General features: G+C 40.1%; 1 protein-coding gene across 1 annotated transcript in view; it reads left to right on the top strand.

Moving 5' to 3' along the window:
• Positions 1–12,444, top strand: part of msnb (moesin b) — a 41,273-nt gene extending 28,829 nt beyond the window's left edge. Inside the window, exons 9-13 of the mRNA XM_084132273.1 lie at positions 3,123–3,253; positions 5,064–5,224; positions 9,573–9,665; positions 9,775–10,005; positions 12,115–12,444. Of these exons, the coding sequence (XP_083988399.1) occupies positions 3,123–3,253; positions 5,064–5,224; positions 9,573–9,665; positions 9,775–10,005; positions 12,115–12,279 (781 nt within the window). The 3' untranslated portion in view covers positions 12,280–12,444. The remainder of the gene's footprint in view (positions 1–3,122; positions 3,254–5,063; positions 5,225–9,572; positions 9,666–9,774; positions 10,006–12,114) is intronic.
• Positions 12,445–14,775: the final 2,331 nt, after the last annotated feature.

Raw genomic sequence — 14,775 nt, 5'->3', positions numbered from 1 at the left:
ATCATTCAACTGCAAATGCTCAGAACAGGGTGAGAAAGGCCTAAGAAAGCACAGTAGCCAACTTTGGGAAGTCATCCACTTCAGAAGGCAAAAGCAAGTCCTCCGATGCTGCGATCAACAATTCTTCCTCTTTGCGAACCCTGAATGAGAAATAATATTCTCCCTGATGTGAACCTCCTTACTTATCTGACAACTGAACTGGGAGGAAAGAGTATGAAGAGGAATGCGAGGTCCAGGGGGTTTACCCGTGGAAACACTTCCATTAAATTCCTCATATCACCCTCAGCGCTTTCCGCCTCGGCCTTGTGCGCATTAGCTGCAGAAGGACCGGAACAGTAGCAACTAAGGAGACTCTCTGCCTTTTATAAAAGTATTATAGTTGCAACCGCGACATCTCCATGCCCATACTCTCGCAGTGAGATTATGTGCCATACACAAACACTGCCTCAGTGTGAGCACGGCCCAAACAACAGACACACATTGTGGCCTGTTGGTGTCAACGACAACCAGAAATACACTGGTGGAAAAGCATTTTTAGAAAGACGATGTCTGCTGGTGTCTGCCCTTTTAGAGGATTTTGATATTTTTTGCTGTCAAAGTTCCCAGGAGAACTTCCTGCTCTTAACTGTGCGTTACTGGAAAGAGACCGCTGAAATGCACTGTACAGATTTCCAACAGCTCTTTTTCTCTTCTAAGGTGAATGAGTTGCCAGTGCTCATGTGACTGCTCAGCTCCGATGAACAAATCTGAATTAGTGGAGCAAGCTATCTCCTTTTATAGCTGTATGTCCAGAGGAGTGGCATGAAAATTCCACTCGCCAATTCTCTGGCCTTTTCTGAAGTTTCAGACCTGTTTCGGGCTCCAAAGTGTGACCCCAAGTGTTATTACATCGACACAACATAGAGTGAGTGACAGATAGGGAACTGACCTTCCACAGATATGTATAGTAGCAAAATATACACCGCAGAACAAAATTACATCACATGATGCTGGTCAAATGGATTTGCGATAAAACATTTTTCAAGGGGGTGTTCGGTTAGTAACACGACCCACTCACTTCAAAAAGCAGACATTGTTAAAACTCTAATTTAAGGGACATAAAGGCAATTTCAAGCAAACTGAAAAACAGGGTGCACAAAATATTTGTGACAGATTATAGTATGTATTTCATAGTATGTATTCTCTTAATAGATGAAATATGATATTTCCAAAGAAAATTGTTAGAAAAAAATTATAATTATCATCAATGGACATGAAATATATCCAAAATTATAGAATGACCCACCCAACAAAGGATGCCCTGTTAGAGGCTGCAAAAAGACTGTCTTAATTAGCTGCGTTCTGAGTCTGAGCATGATTGTTCCTGCTGCTCCTCACAGCGTTGGTCTAGTTTCACACTCAGCTTGATTCTTTTGAACCCTGGTGCATTTACATTCACCTTATGTCATCACAAACGTGCACACCATATAATAGAAAACAGGATGTGGGTGAATATATTAATTCATTTTTATTAATTTGGTGCTATTGTGAGCAGCAGTAGAGTGAACAACACTTAGGTTTACTGGATCTGCGTCTCATGAAGGCAGATTTTTGCTGCTTGCAAACAGACTCTTTTGAGAAGCGGCAGATTGCGAGCCAATTGCTGCTCTGATTGCACTCACTATGTGCGATTATACTGCAGGTTCACTCTCACTCATATCCAAGGTAAATCATCACCACTGTCATCCCTTACGTTTGTTTTATTGAACTAATGACGTTGTCATTGGCTAACCCCTATAGGAACACCCTTAAAGGGCACCTATTATGCAAAATTCACTTTTACATGGTGTTTGAACATAAATGTGTGTTGGCAGTGTGTGAGCAAAACCACCCTAGAATGATAAAAATCCACCCAGTGGTTTTTTTACAATCTCAATAAATCATAAGCACTGTCTCAGAATGAGCTGTTCTCAGATTCGGTGCAATGTGACGTAGAATTGCACAGGCCCCTCCCACGACTCCTTGATTGACACTTCAGTTTGAGCATAGACCCGCCCTGAGTGAGCTGGACACAGAGTCCGCCATTGTTCGACGCTTGAGCAGCTGTAGACAAGAATGTATCCTAAGCGATTGAGGTGTGTTGTTGTTGGATGTAAGAATGAACATAGCAGTCTTCATTTACTCTCGTTGTTACTCGAGGATGGATCTGTACTGTTCGAGATCCAGCTTACAGTCTCCGGAGCGACAGGCCTAACGTTACTGATCACGGCAGAAATGAAAGTGAGAGCGCGCACTTTATCACAGCTCATCGAGTCGTTTTACGGATATAAGGTTTACCAGTTTATTTAGCACCCACTGAGAAGGTGTGTATATATTTGTTTACTGTTAGTTGTAATGAGTGTTTTGTGTACTTCGCTGTGTATGTTGATGATAAGGAAAGGGAGAGAGAGAGAGTTTATGGATAAGACTTTAATGCTCACTTCTTATACTGTGTTTATTCAGCTCTTACTGTGATTCTCTGGAGTAAAACTAACGCTCATCTTTTGTGTGATGTACAATAAACTTCACTTCACCGCAACTGAGAGTTTCTGTTGAGATTGTCCTTCTGGTTCTTCTGAGCGCGAGCTCGTGAGGCTCCGCACCCTGGGCCGGCAGCAGCAGTTAATTTGCATTTAAAGGGATACACACTAAAACAGCATATTTTTCTGAGCCCCAAAAAATGACAATTTAAACATGCTGTAAAAAATTATCTGTTGGGTATTTTGAGCTAAAACTTCACATAGATACTCTGGGGACAGCAGAGACTTATTTTACATCTTGTGAAAAGAGTCATAATAGGTGCCCTTTAAGGGTGATGACCCTCCAGAAGTATGCAGCAGTATTCCCTACATAGGGCATGAGGTTTACATGTAACCGAGATGTTCCCCTTAATCGTTTCACTCAACTGTGCATCAGTAGCTGACACCATACCACAGCACCAGACTACAGAGTGACTACCAATATATTAGCCTGGTAATAAAATTTGCATTTGGTGTGAAAGGACCTTTAGAAAGGCAGTAGACAAGACAGCTCACTAGATGTTGGTACAAAGCATAACATTCTTTTAGATGTGACAATTTTTTTTTTATGCATTTTGATTTTAGAGCACTTCTGGAAAATGAGAAAAAAAGAAGAGAAAATGCAGAGAAAGAAACTGAGAAGATTGCAAGAGAGACGATGGAGCTCATGGAAAGACTTCGACAAATTGAAGAGCAGACCAAAAAAGCTCAAGAGGGTTGGAACTACAAATGTCTAACTAGAACTACAAATGTCACATTATTAGTTTATGGTTTTAAAGGTGAAGCTTGTAATCTCTTCGCCACTAGTGTCAGCAGATAGATTTGGAAAAGTAATGACATTTTTTTAAATAGGTTTTTTAGGTCTGCCATTAGTGCCATCTGCCAGGAGTCACACAATCCTGCCACACATTAAAGGCACCAACACACTACAAGATAATTGGGCCGATTTTTTTGGCCCAATTCTCCCCTTCCGACAATCCTAGCTAAAGTCCAGGGGCCTCATTTATAAACGTTGCGTACGCACAAAAGAAGGCGTACGCCGCTCTCTACGCAATAATTGGTATTTATAAAAAGCAAACTTGACGGGAAAATGTGCGGTCCTTCACGCAAACTCTGACCCAGGCGTACGCACAAAAACGGGTGAAATGAGAAATGGCGACACCATCGGCAGATGGAAGAAACACGTGAAAGTGTGTGAAACTGTAGACCGTTGTGTAAAAGAAATGTCAATACTGCCTCTCATAAATAACATGAAGACTTCACAAAGCAAGTCTTACAATTAACAGCCTACACGAACACCCGTTTGATCGATCTGCAGTGTAAAACAAACAAAATCAAACGAAGATTACAACAGAAATGCAAATGAACACATATTTGCAAAAAGATATAAGTATGTTCTGCAATAATATTAGCATGTTATGCAATTCATCCTCATAACACATCTGTAGCTTGTCAGATGCAATCAAATGGATGGTAATAAAATGCCATGATGCCATCACAATGCGTAATGACGCACAATGGCTGATCATGCGCTTCACGCTCGCGCGTGAGTGAAGTTACGTTTCTTGGTTTTCCTGTGTGTTTGCCATGATTTCGCAATCGATGAATATTAACTTGTGGGCGTTTCACTGACTATTTATGGGCAACTATGGGCGTGACATGAAAACCGCAAAAGTTGCGCTACATTTAGAATTGATTGTGATTTATTAAGGGAAAACTGCGTAGGATGTGCATGCGCACAGTTTTATAAATCCGAATATTTCTGTGCATACGCACGTCCTATGTTTCATCCATACGCCACTTCTGACGCAAATCCTACGCATAGTTTTATAAATGAGGCCCCAGATTATCTTGATGGTTCTACAGATTATCTTATCAGATTTGTTTATAGACATCTTATCAGATGTGTTAAGAGTGGTAGAATCTGCTCGGAAGAACGTTGGAGCTGCACCAATCTCAAATCGTAAATAGTCAACATATTTACGATAATAAATCCTGTTGTGTGGGGAGAACCTGAGGACAAATGCTCACACACTCACGTGGAACGAAACGAAATGATACAGCAGGCCGACGGAAGCTTAACACAAATTCATCCAAACTCTTTTTTTCCCTTAAATTTTCTGTAAAAAGCAGTCCAAACACTACTATCGCCATTTCTTCTTGCCCTTCATCATTTGTTTACTACACATTCACATTTGACCACAAGAGATTTTGCTAACTTTTCCCGTGTTCACAGTCAGGAATCTGGATGTTTGTGAATGGAATCTGTTAGTGTGTGGTGTGCTGTCTTAGTCACATCACGGCACTCAACACACTATAGGATCAAAACTTTTAAATCTAGGATTTTTTTTTTTTTAATGATCATGTTTGTGGTCTCTCACATTTTGAAAATCTGATAAGATTTAAAAAAATTTTAGAGTGGACCAGGTTACTCAAACAAACAGAAACACCATAAATAGGCTATGTCTATCATATTTTACATTTCAGAAAAGTTTATTTGTGTGACATAATAGTTCTGTTGTTCAGAGCTAGAGGAGCAGACCAAGCGAGCATTGGAGCTGGAACGGGAGAGGAAATTTGCTCAGGAAGAGGCTGAGCGACTGGAGAAAGACCGCAGGATTGCAGAAGAGGTTAAGTCCGCGTTACTGCACCAATCTGAGAACCAGGTCAAGAACCAAGAGAATCTGGTAGGAAAGAAAAGTACTCAAAAAATCTTCTAAAGATACATTAAGATCTTAAAGGGTTAGTTCACCCGAAAAAATTAAAATCCTGACAATATTTACTCACCCTCATGTCATTCCAAATACTTATTGATTACTTTATTCTTCAGAAACACAAAGAAAGATATTTTGAAGAACCATGGTTTGGAGTAGGGATGTGCCATGTAGCCAATTACCTTATTCTTAAAGGCATGGATAATGGCTTCAAAAAGAATAACGAATTCTACTGAATTACAGACAAAATATTTGGCAGACACAGTCACTCCTCGTGTTTGCTGGATAACAGGTGAGCCAGGAGATAGCACAATATTATACATAAACATCTAAAACCACTACACAATGAGTATGTGTGAAGTGAACGAGTGTAAACTCTGCGAATAAAATGAGCGCAAATCAAGTAGCCACGTTGCCATCTCCGTGTGTCTCTCAGAAATCATAGCTTGGCAAAAGCAATAACTAAATTATTACATCATACACATTTTCTACTATTTGATATTGTCCTTATTCCCCTGTGTTCTTTGTTCTAGGAATTTTATTTTTATATTATCTTACTGTGTCTGATCTTCATTTCCTGTGTTTAGTTCCTGTTGTAATTTTTTTCCATAGCTACCCTTGTGTATTACCATGACAGCTAATCACCTTCACCTGTTAATTGTTAGCCTGTGTATATACCTCTGTGTTTCAGTCTGTGTTTGTCGGTCGTTGTCTTTACATTTCTTGTGTTAAAGCTGTTGCGTTTCCCCCTTTTGTATTATTGTCTCCATCCCTGCCTGGATATATATTTCATGATTGGAGTATCACTTCCTGCTTTCTTATTGGAATTATCTTTGTTTTTGTGTTTATTTAATAAACTGCTGCACATAGATGCTCGCTTCTCTTCTTCCCTGCACTCTGTGACAGGAATGTGTATTTAAATTATTTAAACATTGTGCGATATGATATACGAATTAATGAAATAAGCACAGCATGATCGCAGATCAAACAGACACGTTGCAGTCTCTGCACGTCTCTCAAAACCTAGCTCTCTGTCAAGAGTAATATCAACTAAGCTATTGAATCATACACATTTTCTACTACTTAATGTCTATTTAAATGTTTTAAACCTTGTATGATATGATAGGCTACATGATATTTATGTCTCACTCTCAGAAACGGCAAGCATTTATGTTTTCTTTATAATTTGTTCAGATTTGCATTTGTATGCATAGTAAAAGTTGTTTCAGCAATTTTCAACCACTGAATATTTTAATTATAATAAAAATGTATATATAAGAGTTATACAAGGCATATTTCTTAAATGATAAATATGAAGGGCACAGATATACATTTAAAATGTTCTTCTCATATAATTTAAAGCTGCAGTCATGCAGAAGAACATTGTAGCCGGAGCTACTTCTCTCTGTTTATATCTATGACGAGTCACACAGGTACTGGGCTATTCCACAAAATAGTCAGAATATAAACACTTATTATAGGTTTACCACAGTGGTTCAGGATGAAAAGAAAACATGGTTTGGAAAATGGATTCATGATGTACTCGCATATTATATAATTTCTGTAAATTTTGAACACAAAAAAGGTTGTGGGCTGCAGCTTTAACACACTTTCTGTTAAAGCTCCGGCCACTTCTGGTTTTATCAAATACAGATACAGATAATTTTGAGATTGTTACAGATACAAATATTGGCTCCGCTGCACACCCCTAGTTTGGAATGACAGGAGTATGGATAAATTATGACGAAATGAAAACTGAAAATTATGTTATTATTTACTTTCCCTTATGTCATTCTAAACACATATGAATATCTTTATTCTGCAGAACACAAAAGGAAAAACTATGAAATATGTACACTGAGCTCTTTTCCATACAGTGGGAATAGATGCTTTCAAGCTCCATAAAAGTAGTCTGTATGACTTGTGCACCATACTCAAACTTTACATGATTTATAGCAGAAAAACAATTTTTTTCTCATTCTGTACATTGCTACAGTAGCTCTTTTCATCCACTGCCTGAAACACACTGTTTTAGTTCCTGTCTCTTTAAAGCCCACCTTTCCAAAATGTCCAGTCTGCTGTGTTCAACACACTCTGCGGCAGGTGCAAAGACCTCTGTCAAGGGGCCACACGTGAAGGCTCTATAGCTCCAGCTGAGGGTACAGATTAAGCGACCCACTCAGTAACTGCGCCATCCCGGGGAACCATGGCTGGCTCTGCCAGAGTGGAGCCACCAGAAGAACCGACTGTCAGGGCCACCAGAGGAAAGGCATATAAGCTCTCTTTCAGTTACTCATGGGTCAGTGCCTCAGTGAGTCACACCACTCCAGGACAGCATGTCCGCACCCTGGTTCAGCCTACCCAGCATGTGCACTACTCTCATTGACCGGAGGTTGTGCTGTGCCCACAGGAGGAAGAGTCTCGCCAGTCGGTTCAGATGGCACAATCTCAGGTGCGATCTTAGGCCTCCTTGGAGGTTTATGTATGCGGCCACCATCAGAACATGGCTGGTCTCTCAGGTCTGGCAGAAAGGACTTGAGTGCCAGGCGCACCACCATCATCTCCAGACAGTTATTGTGCCAGCAGAGTTTCGAACCTGACAAGGTGCCGAATGCTGGCCTGCCATAGCAGAGCACGCTCCAACCCGTGTTAGAGGTATCTGTTGAGACCATTTTACTTTTGGAAGGCAGCCCGAAATCCACTCCCGATTGGTACAATTGCATAGCCTTTCAGGGTGCCAGGGATTTGACACAGCCGTGGGTCACCCTGAGGTTCAAACGTCCTAATTGCAAAGCATGGTGTGGGACATGGGCTTTCAGCCAGAACTGAAGCAGCCGCATATGAAGCAGGCATAACGGGATGACTGCAGAGGCTGCTGCCATCAGGCACATCATCCTTTGAAATGCCTTGAGGGTACAAAGACCCCCGGCTTTTAAATGATTCAGACCTCACTGAGTTTTCAGCAAGCGCTCTGGTGATAGCCAGGCCAGCATTTGGGCCAAGTCGAATAGCGCACCCAGGTTGATTCTGAACCCCAGACACTCTAAGTGGCTGTGGAGAAAAGAACTGTGCACACACAGCTTATCTCTCGACTGGGCCATAATAAGTCAATCGTTGAGGTAATAAAAGATGTGCACCCCATTCCAACTCAGGGGGGAGAGTGCCGCATCCATGCATTTTGTGAATGTGCAGGGTGCCAGTGACAGTCCGAATGGCAGGACAGTAAACTGGTAAGCCACTCCTTTGAATGCAAACATCAAGAACGGTCTGTAATGAGAGGCTACCTGGATATGAAAGTATGCATCTTTCAGATCCATTGATAAAAAGCAATCCCCTGGGCAAATCTGTTTGAGGGTTTCCACACCCTCAAATCGGAGGGTTCTGCGAGCAAACTGGAGAGAAGACTTGTTTGATCATGTTCAGGACTCAGTCTGACACTTTCTCCATAGCCTCCTCTAAGGGCTGCCTCCTCTTCACTCCTGACTAGTCAGGAAGACTGCTTGGGCTGCTGACCAGGGTCCAACACTACCTGGGGGCAATGGCCCTGATACTTTGGGAAGGGGTAGCACTTAATGCTCCGGAAGCGATGCCGGTCTTCTGGCTCTGCTTTGGGAGATCACTCACCAGATAGCCAAAGGGGAGAGGTGTCGTCTCAGCCGAGTATGCTTCTTCAGCATCACCAAGTTCTTTTTTCTTCAGAAAGGCGAGCAGGTAGGCTTCTTCTTCCGTGGTCAGTGAGGAGACGATCTCCGCTCTGAAGAGAAAGATTGGGTGTGCCGAGACGCCATTTGTCAGTGTAGTTTTTCCTTCAATCAGGCTAGAGTATTTAGAAGAAATTGACTATACCCATAGCGTCAGCTACTGACGCAATGTTGAGTGAAATGTTATTGTAAGGGAAACAGTGTCTCCTCAACACAGTAAAATCACTTCAACTGTTCTTTGAAGGTAGGTCAAAGCAGCCAGTATGTGGGCATTATGCAAATGTGTAAAATGGTGACGTAGCTAAATCATGGAATTAATGACAACAAACGAGGCGTTTCGGTTGTGTTTTATGTTTTTTGTTGAAGAGATTAACTATGACATTTGACTTTGCAGATTGTTTACATACACAAACAGCTATATTACATACTAAAATAAATGCTAGATTTAAAAAAGCATAATATTTTTTTGATAATATTTTTTACTTGTTTCCAGTGCTTTAATGGTTCATTATGTGCTTTTTGAAGCTTGGCAGCCTCTGGTTACTGTTGTTGTTGTTGTTTATTGTACAGAAAATAATTTTCTACAAAATAAATATGTTTGCTTCATTATATCTTTAAAGGCAACAGAGCTGGCTGAGCTAACATCCAAAATCACTCTTCTGGAAGATGCCAAAAAAAAGAAAGAGGATGAAGCCAGGAAATGGCAGAAAAGGGTGAGAGTGTAAATATACTGTTTTATCTGTTCCATATGGTTAACCTCAGGCAAACACATTAGCAGTCTCATAATAGTTTACTGAGATTTCTCTTTGAGTATTTTGCCAGGCGATTATGGTTGAGGTAGACCTGGAGAGGACAAAAGAGGAGTTGAAGAGTAAGCTAATTGGGGTCCATATCCAGTCAACGTCCCAGACGGAGAATGACCATGATGAGAATGATGAGAGCAGTGCTGAGGCCAGTGCTGAGCTCACATCCACTGGAACTTATCAGGACCGCAGTGAAGAGCAGCGTATAACAGAAACTGAGAAGAATGAACGTCTGCAGAAGCGCCTACAGGTGAGCATGAGAGACAGCCAAGATTTTTATTAAAAAAGATGTCATAACCATGCCCTAGTGCAGAGGTTCTAAACTCTGTACCATGAACTTCCCCCAACAGTGCACATTTTGTTAGTCTTCCTAATCAAACACATCTGATTCAACTCATCAGTCGAAACTCCAAGACCTAAAATGGGTGCGTCAGACCAAGGAGACATTAAAAATGTCCACTGTTGAGGGGCTGCAGGAAGAGGGTTGAAAACCACGGTCTTAGTGGCTAGAGCAGGGGTTTTCAAAGTCAAAGATATTGGGCCTCCCTTCTGACACAACATACACAATGGCAAACACTGAATTCAGCACTCATGGCTTCGTATGTGCGCCACAGAAAGCTGCCTGTCAGTACTGAACTCAGTTCTCTTTCATGGTTTATTATGCTTTTAATAACTCATCATCAAGCACATCCTGCTCTTTCTTCTCATTTATCCATGTTTCTTTGCTGCTCTAACATGTTTAAGCAAGTCCCTCGCTGCACGGATATATTTACATCAACATTAAAATCAGCTATTTTTGACTGACAAAATGCTGGCGGATGGAAACAACAATAGCTACAGTGAGTTGTTCAAAATCTTTCTTTTTAGTAAACTCTGTGTACACAAACAATGTTCTCAATGCTCGAGTGTGTATTGCCCCTGGTGATACTTTGAGCAAAGTTTCATGTTGTGTCGAGCCTTCTTAGTGTTTTAAAAATAGCAATTTTGATGCTTTCATAGTCATGCCCCAAGCACTCCCATTCAAAAGGCAATTTGACCGAAAACAAAAATACGGTCAAAAAAGTGGCGTTTCCATTCTAATTATGCTTTTAAACAAAAGTTTACCTCGGGTAGATTAACAAAAAAAACCTAGGTTGTATTTTGGCGAGAGTTCCACTTTAAGCTGAAAGAAACATATCTTTAAATATGTCAGTGCCATTGTTTTGTCTCAAGATGCACACCAGTACTGTTTATTTTTATAGGCACATTTATAAAAGCTATTTAAATGCCGTAATTGAACTAATTCTGGTTTAATCTAAGTCCTGTCTGTGAAACCAGGCCTTAGTCTTCTGTTTAGTTCCAATTATAGACGTCACTCCATTCCAAGCTAGGTGAGATTTCTCATTTGTAAACATAGTTTCTACCTTTTTCTTGTACCGAAATGTCACTAATTTTACTTAATTTCACACTAGTTTATGAGCCTCTCTATACAGAATACTATCTACTTGTTTAAAATAAATATTCATTAAATTAATTGCATTTTTAACATGTGTGAATGTGTGGTTCAGAATAGCCTAAAAATATCAATAAACTTTGAGGCAAACAACAAAGTACTGTATTCATAAAGTCCATGGCTTCTGCATAAGGTATGATTTGTATAGTTATGTGTAATAGATAAGGTTAACAACAAAATAATCAACAACAAAATCTGCCTATAATTTGAAGCAAAACTATGGGTAAAAAAACACACAAAAAAACAAACAAACATCATAGATAACCTACAACCCTTTATATTTCTGAAGCAAACTTTTATTTGGGTACATACTTTCCCAATGCTATAGGTGGAGATTTAGGTGTCATTTATAATCTCTACTGAGCCAAAACCTGATGCTGGTCACATTTGCACTGTTCACATTTGCCAATAACATGCGATTCATATTCAGATGGGTTTTTTTTTTTTTTAACCCGACTGCATTTACACCTACATTCCAGTATGGTTGGATAAAGATCTTGTCACACTTACCTGCACAAAATGCAAATCACCACTTAAACAGGAGAACAAGTTTTAAAGGGCTCTCTCTGGAAAGAGAAATGAGAGAAGCGAGAGTCCAAGTGTAATTTAGTAAAATAATTTGATAAATAATTGAATATTGTTGATTTAATCTGCTGTGTTAATTGTAGGAGTTCAGTATCTACTATTTTCTTCACATTGCAAAAGCAGAATAAAAAGAAAAATTAGTATGGTAAGTAAATGTAACAAATGTAACGAGGACACTGTAATAAATAGAAATTCTGAAGAACAAATGTGACAGTCTTGCAGAAACTATTCTCTGCAGCTTTAATTCTTATGCTAACTGATTTGTTTCTAATGTTTTTTTAGGCTCTGAGCTCGGAGCTAGCAGATGCCCGTGATGAAAGCATGAAGACTCCAAATGATCTTATCCATGCTGAGAATGTGAGGTTGGGAAGGGACAAATACAAAACCTTACGGCAAATACGACAAGGAAACACCAAACAGCGCATTGATGAATTTGAGTCCATGTGAATTGCCTGTTGCACAGATTGTCTGTCTGTTAGCCACGTTTGCAGTCAGTATCTGTGTATGGTAATCTGTTACATAGCATTTTAAACTGCTGTGTTTGTGTCCAAATCTGTGGCAGATATACTGAAGTGATTTTAGTCTTTTGAGGTGATTTTTTTTTTTTTTTTTTTTTTACATAAAGTTAAATCAATGATAAATGTTGTAAACCTCTTGATTGTTTGAATGTATCAAATTAGACTGTAGTGAGTTTCATGTGATAATTAAATAAAATCAACAAACAAAACAATTAATGTACTCATACCCCTGAAATACAGTCTCCAGTGCTCATTGCAGGTTATAAAATAATTTGACAAGTTTCAACATCATCCCATTGTTTTGGGATGGAAATGTCCTTAAAGGCTGATATTCAGTCACTGATCACTAAAGACTTTTAACTAAGGTCTGAGTTTGGTTTAGTGTTGGGACATCTTTCTTTGCATGCTGCAAACATCAAACTTGCATGTGCACACACTCATATACTATTCTTAAAGTCTGGATCAAACCCTGAGTTGACAGAGAGATAGTTTACAGCTGTTGTTCAGTTTCATTAAACCAAAACAATCCTGTTTAGTTAGTTTCATGGTACATGCTTCCAGTGCATATGGAGTCATGTGAGCTTGGCCAGTGACATATGTGTAGAGTGTTTTTGTTTTTGTTTTTTTTAAAGCTTGTCCTCAAATACCTGTATAGTTCAAAATTTGGAGAGGACAAAAGAGGATGTAAGGACCACCCATTGGCCCAATGACGGAGTCCAACGGCCTGGGCAAAGGAATAATGTGTGTATGTCTTTTCAGCGCTCCAGTGAAGTTCACTTAATTTATTGGAATTTTAGTTTCAATATTACTTTAGCTCTGCACTTAATCTGACTCCAATTTCAAATGATAATCAAATTTAGATCGTGTTTCTGATTGGAAAATAGTCATAAATATTGATTACGAGTTAATTTAGATCTTTTATTATTCTGAGTATCCCATACTTTTAAATATTCGTTCATTAAGGACCCAGTGTCACTTTGAGACGTCACGTCGCGAATGTGCGCTCACGATCACAAACTAGCCAGTCCTGAAATAGTCAGAGGGTGCAGTGCAACTATTTTACCCTAAGCGGCTGCTCACTGCTGACCCGTAGGTGTAATTTTTTGTAATAGTTGCAGCGTACAACATGCTAAGTCAGGGAATAGTCCGAAATCGGAAGGTCTTCCTAAGATGTGCCCCATGCTCCATTCATAGTGCCTTAGGTTTGATCTATCCTGGATAGAGATTTGCGGAAACACCAGACTGCACTTTAATCTACTAGTAAATAATGATTTCTGAAAACTTCAGAACAGATCAAGATGTAACATTTATTTGTCAGGTAAAAATGTATCATGCCAATTACACAAGTAAATGATTAAAAGCCAATTCAGAAATAATAAATACATGACATAATTTACTCAAAGATGACTTTAAAAGTAAGCAATGTATTCCTGACAGAGACACACAGTGGTGTATGAGTGTTTTACAACAGGAAAACACTGAAACAGCACTGTATGGGGGATGCCTGGTAAAGGGTCCCAAAGACTGCTCTCTTACCTAGCCTTAAATACCCAAACCAGAACAAAAGGGTTATACCAATATTGTTTAGAGTTGTTTGGGTCAATCCATGTACCCCAGGGGGTAGCACCTGATTTCGGGAGATAGAACAGGATTCTCCTAAGTTCTCAATCTTTCTCATTAAACCAGTGACTGCAATGAAGTCATGGAATGTTTGGGTCAATCCATGTACCCCAGGGGTAGCACCTGATTTCGGGAGATAGAACAGGATTCTCCTAAGTTCTCAATCTTTCTCATTAAACCAGTGACTGCAATGAAATTAAGACCATTTTACCAATCGCACTGAGACACTTAAAATGATACCAAACATGAAAAGGAAAAAACGTCTCGGTTACGTATGGTAACCCTCGTTCCCTGAGTAGGGAACGGAAACGTCTCGTCAGAGGAGTTTCCAACGAATTGGGATCATGCTAGGGAAACCAATTGCCTTCGAGTGAATTAAAACGAGCCATTTGCATTCGGCGTCCCGCCTTGCAGCGCGGGTATAAAGGCGGAAGCGAGCGCATACACAAAAGCTTTTCGCTGAGGAGCCGAACGGTGTCCAGTCCTCCGCGAAGGTACAGGAACTCATGAGGTTAGCCGTTTGTTGGGTAACCAACAGAGCAGGAAACGCACGTATCTGGCCCCTGGGGCGAGAATGGCGTAGCAAGCCGACACTAACCTAATTGACCTATGGCTAAGCCACGCCCCCAAACGCGATGAGCCAATCACAGTGCGCATAGCTAACCCAATACACTCGGACATTCTCTGCTTCCACGTCCATTGAAATGCATTGCAGTTAGTCAGTTTTCATTCGTTTTTATCTGTTTTTTCTTGTCATTTTAAGTTTAAAATGGTCAAACGGTGTGCATGGGGTACATTCAACTCC

This window comes from Abramis brama (genome assembly GCF_963993115.1).
Source record: "Abramis brama genome assembly, chromosome: 13".
NCBI classification, from domain to species: Eukaryota; Metazoa; Chordata; class Actinopteri; order Cypriniformes; family Leuciscidae; genus Abramis; species Abramis brama.
The sequence above is the reverse complement of the archived record's forward strand: the minus strand, read 5'-3'. Positions and strand labels throughout refer to the sequence as shown.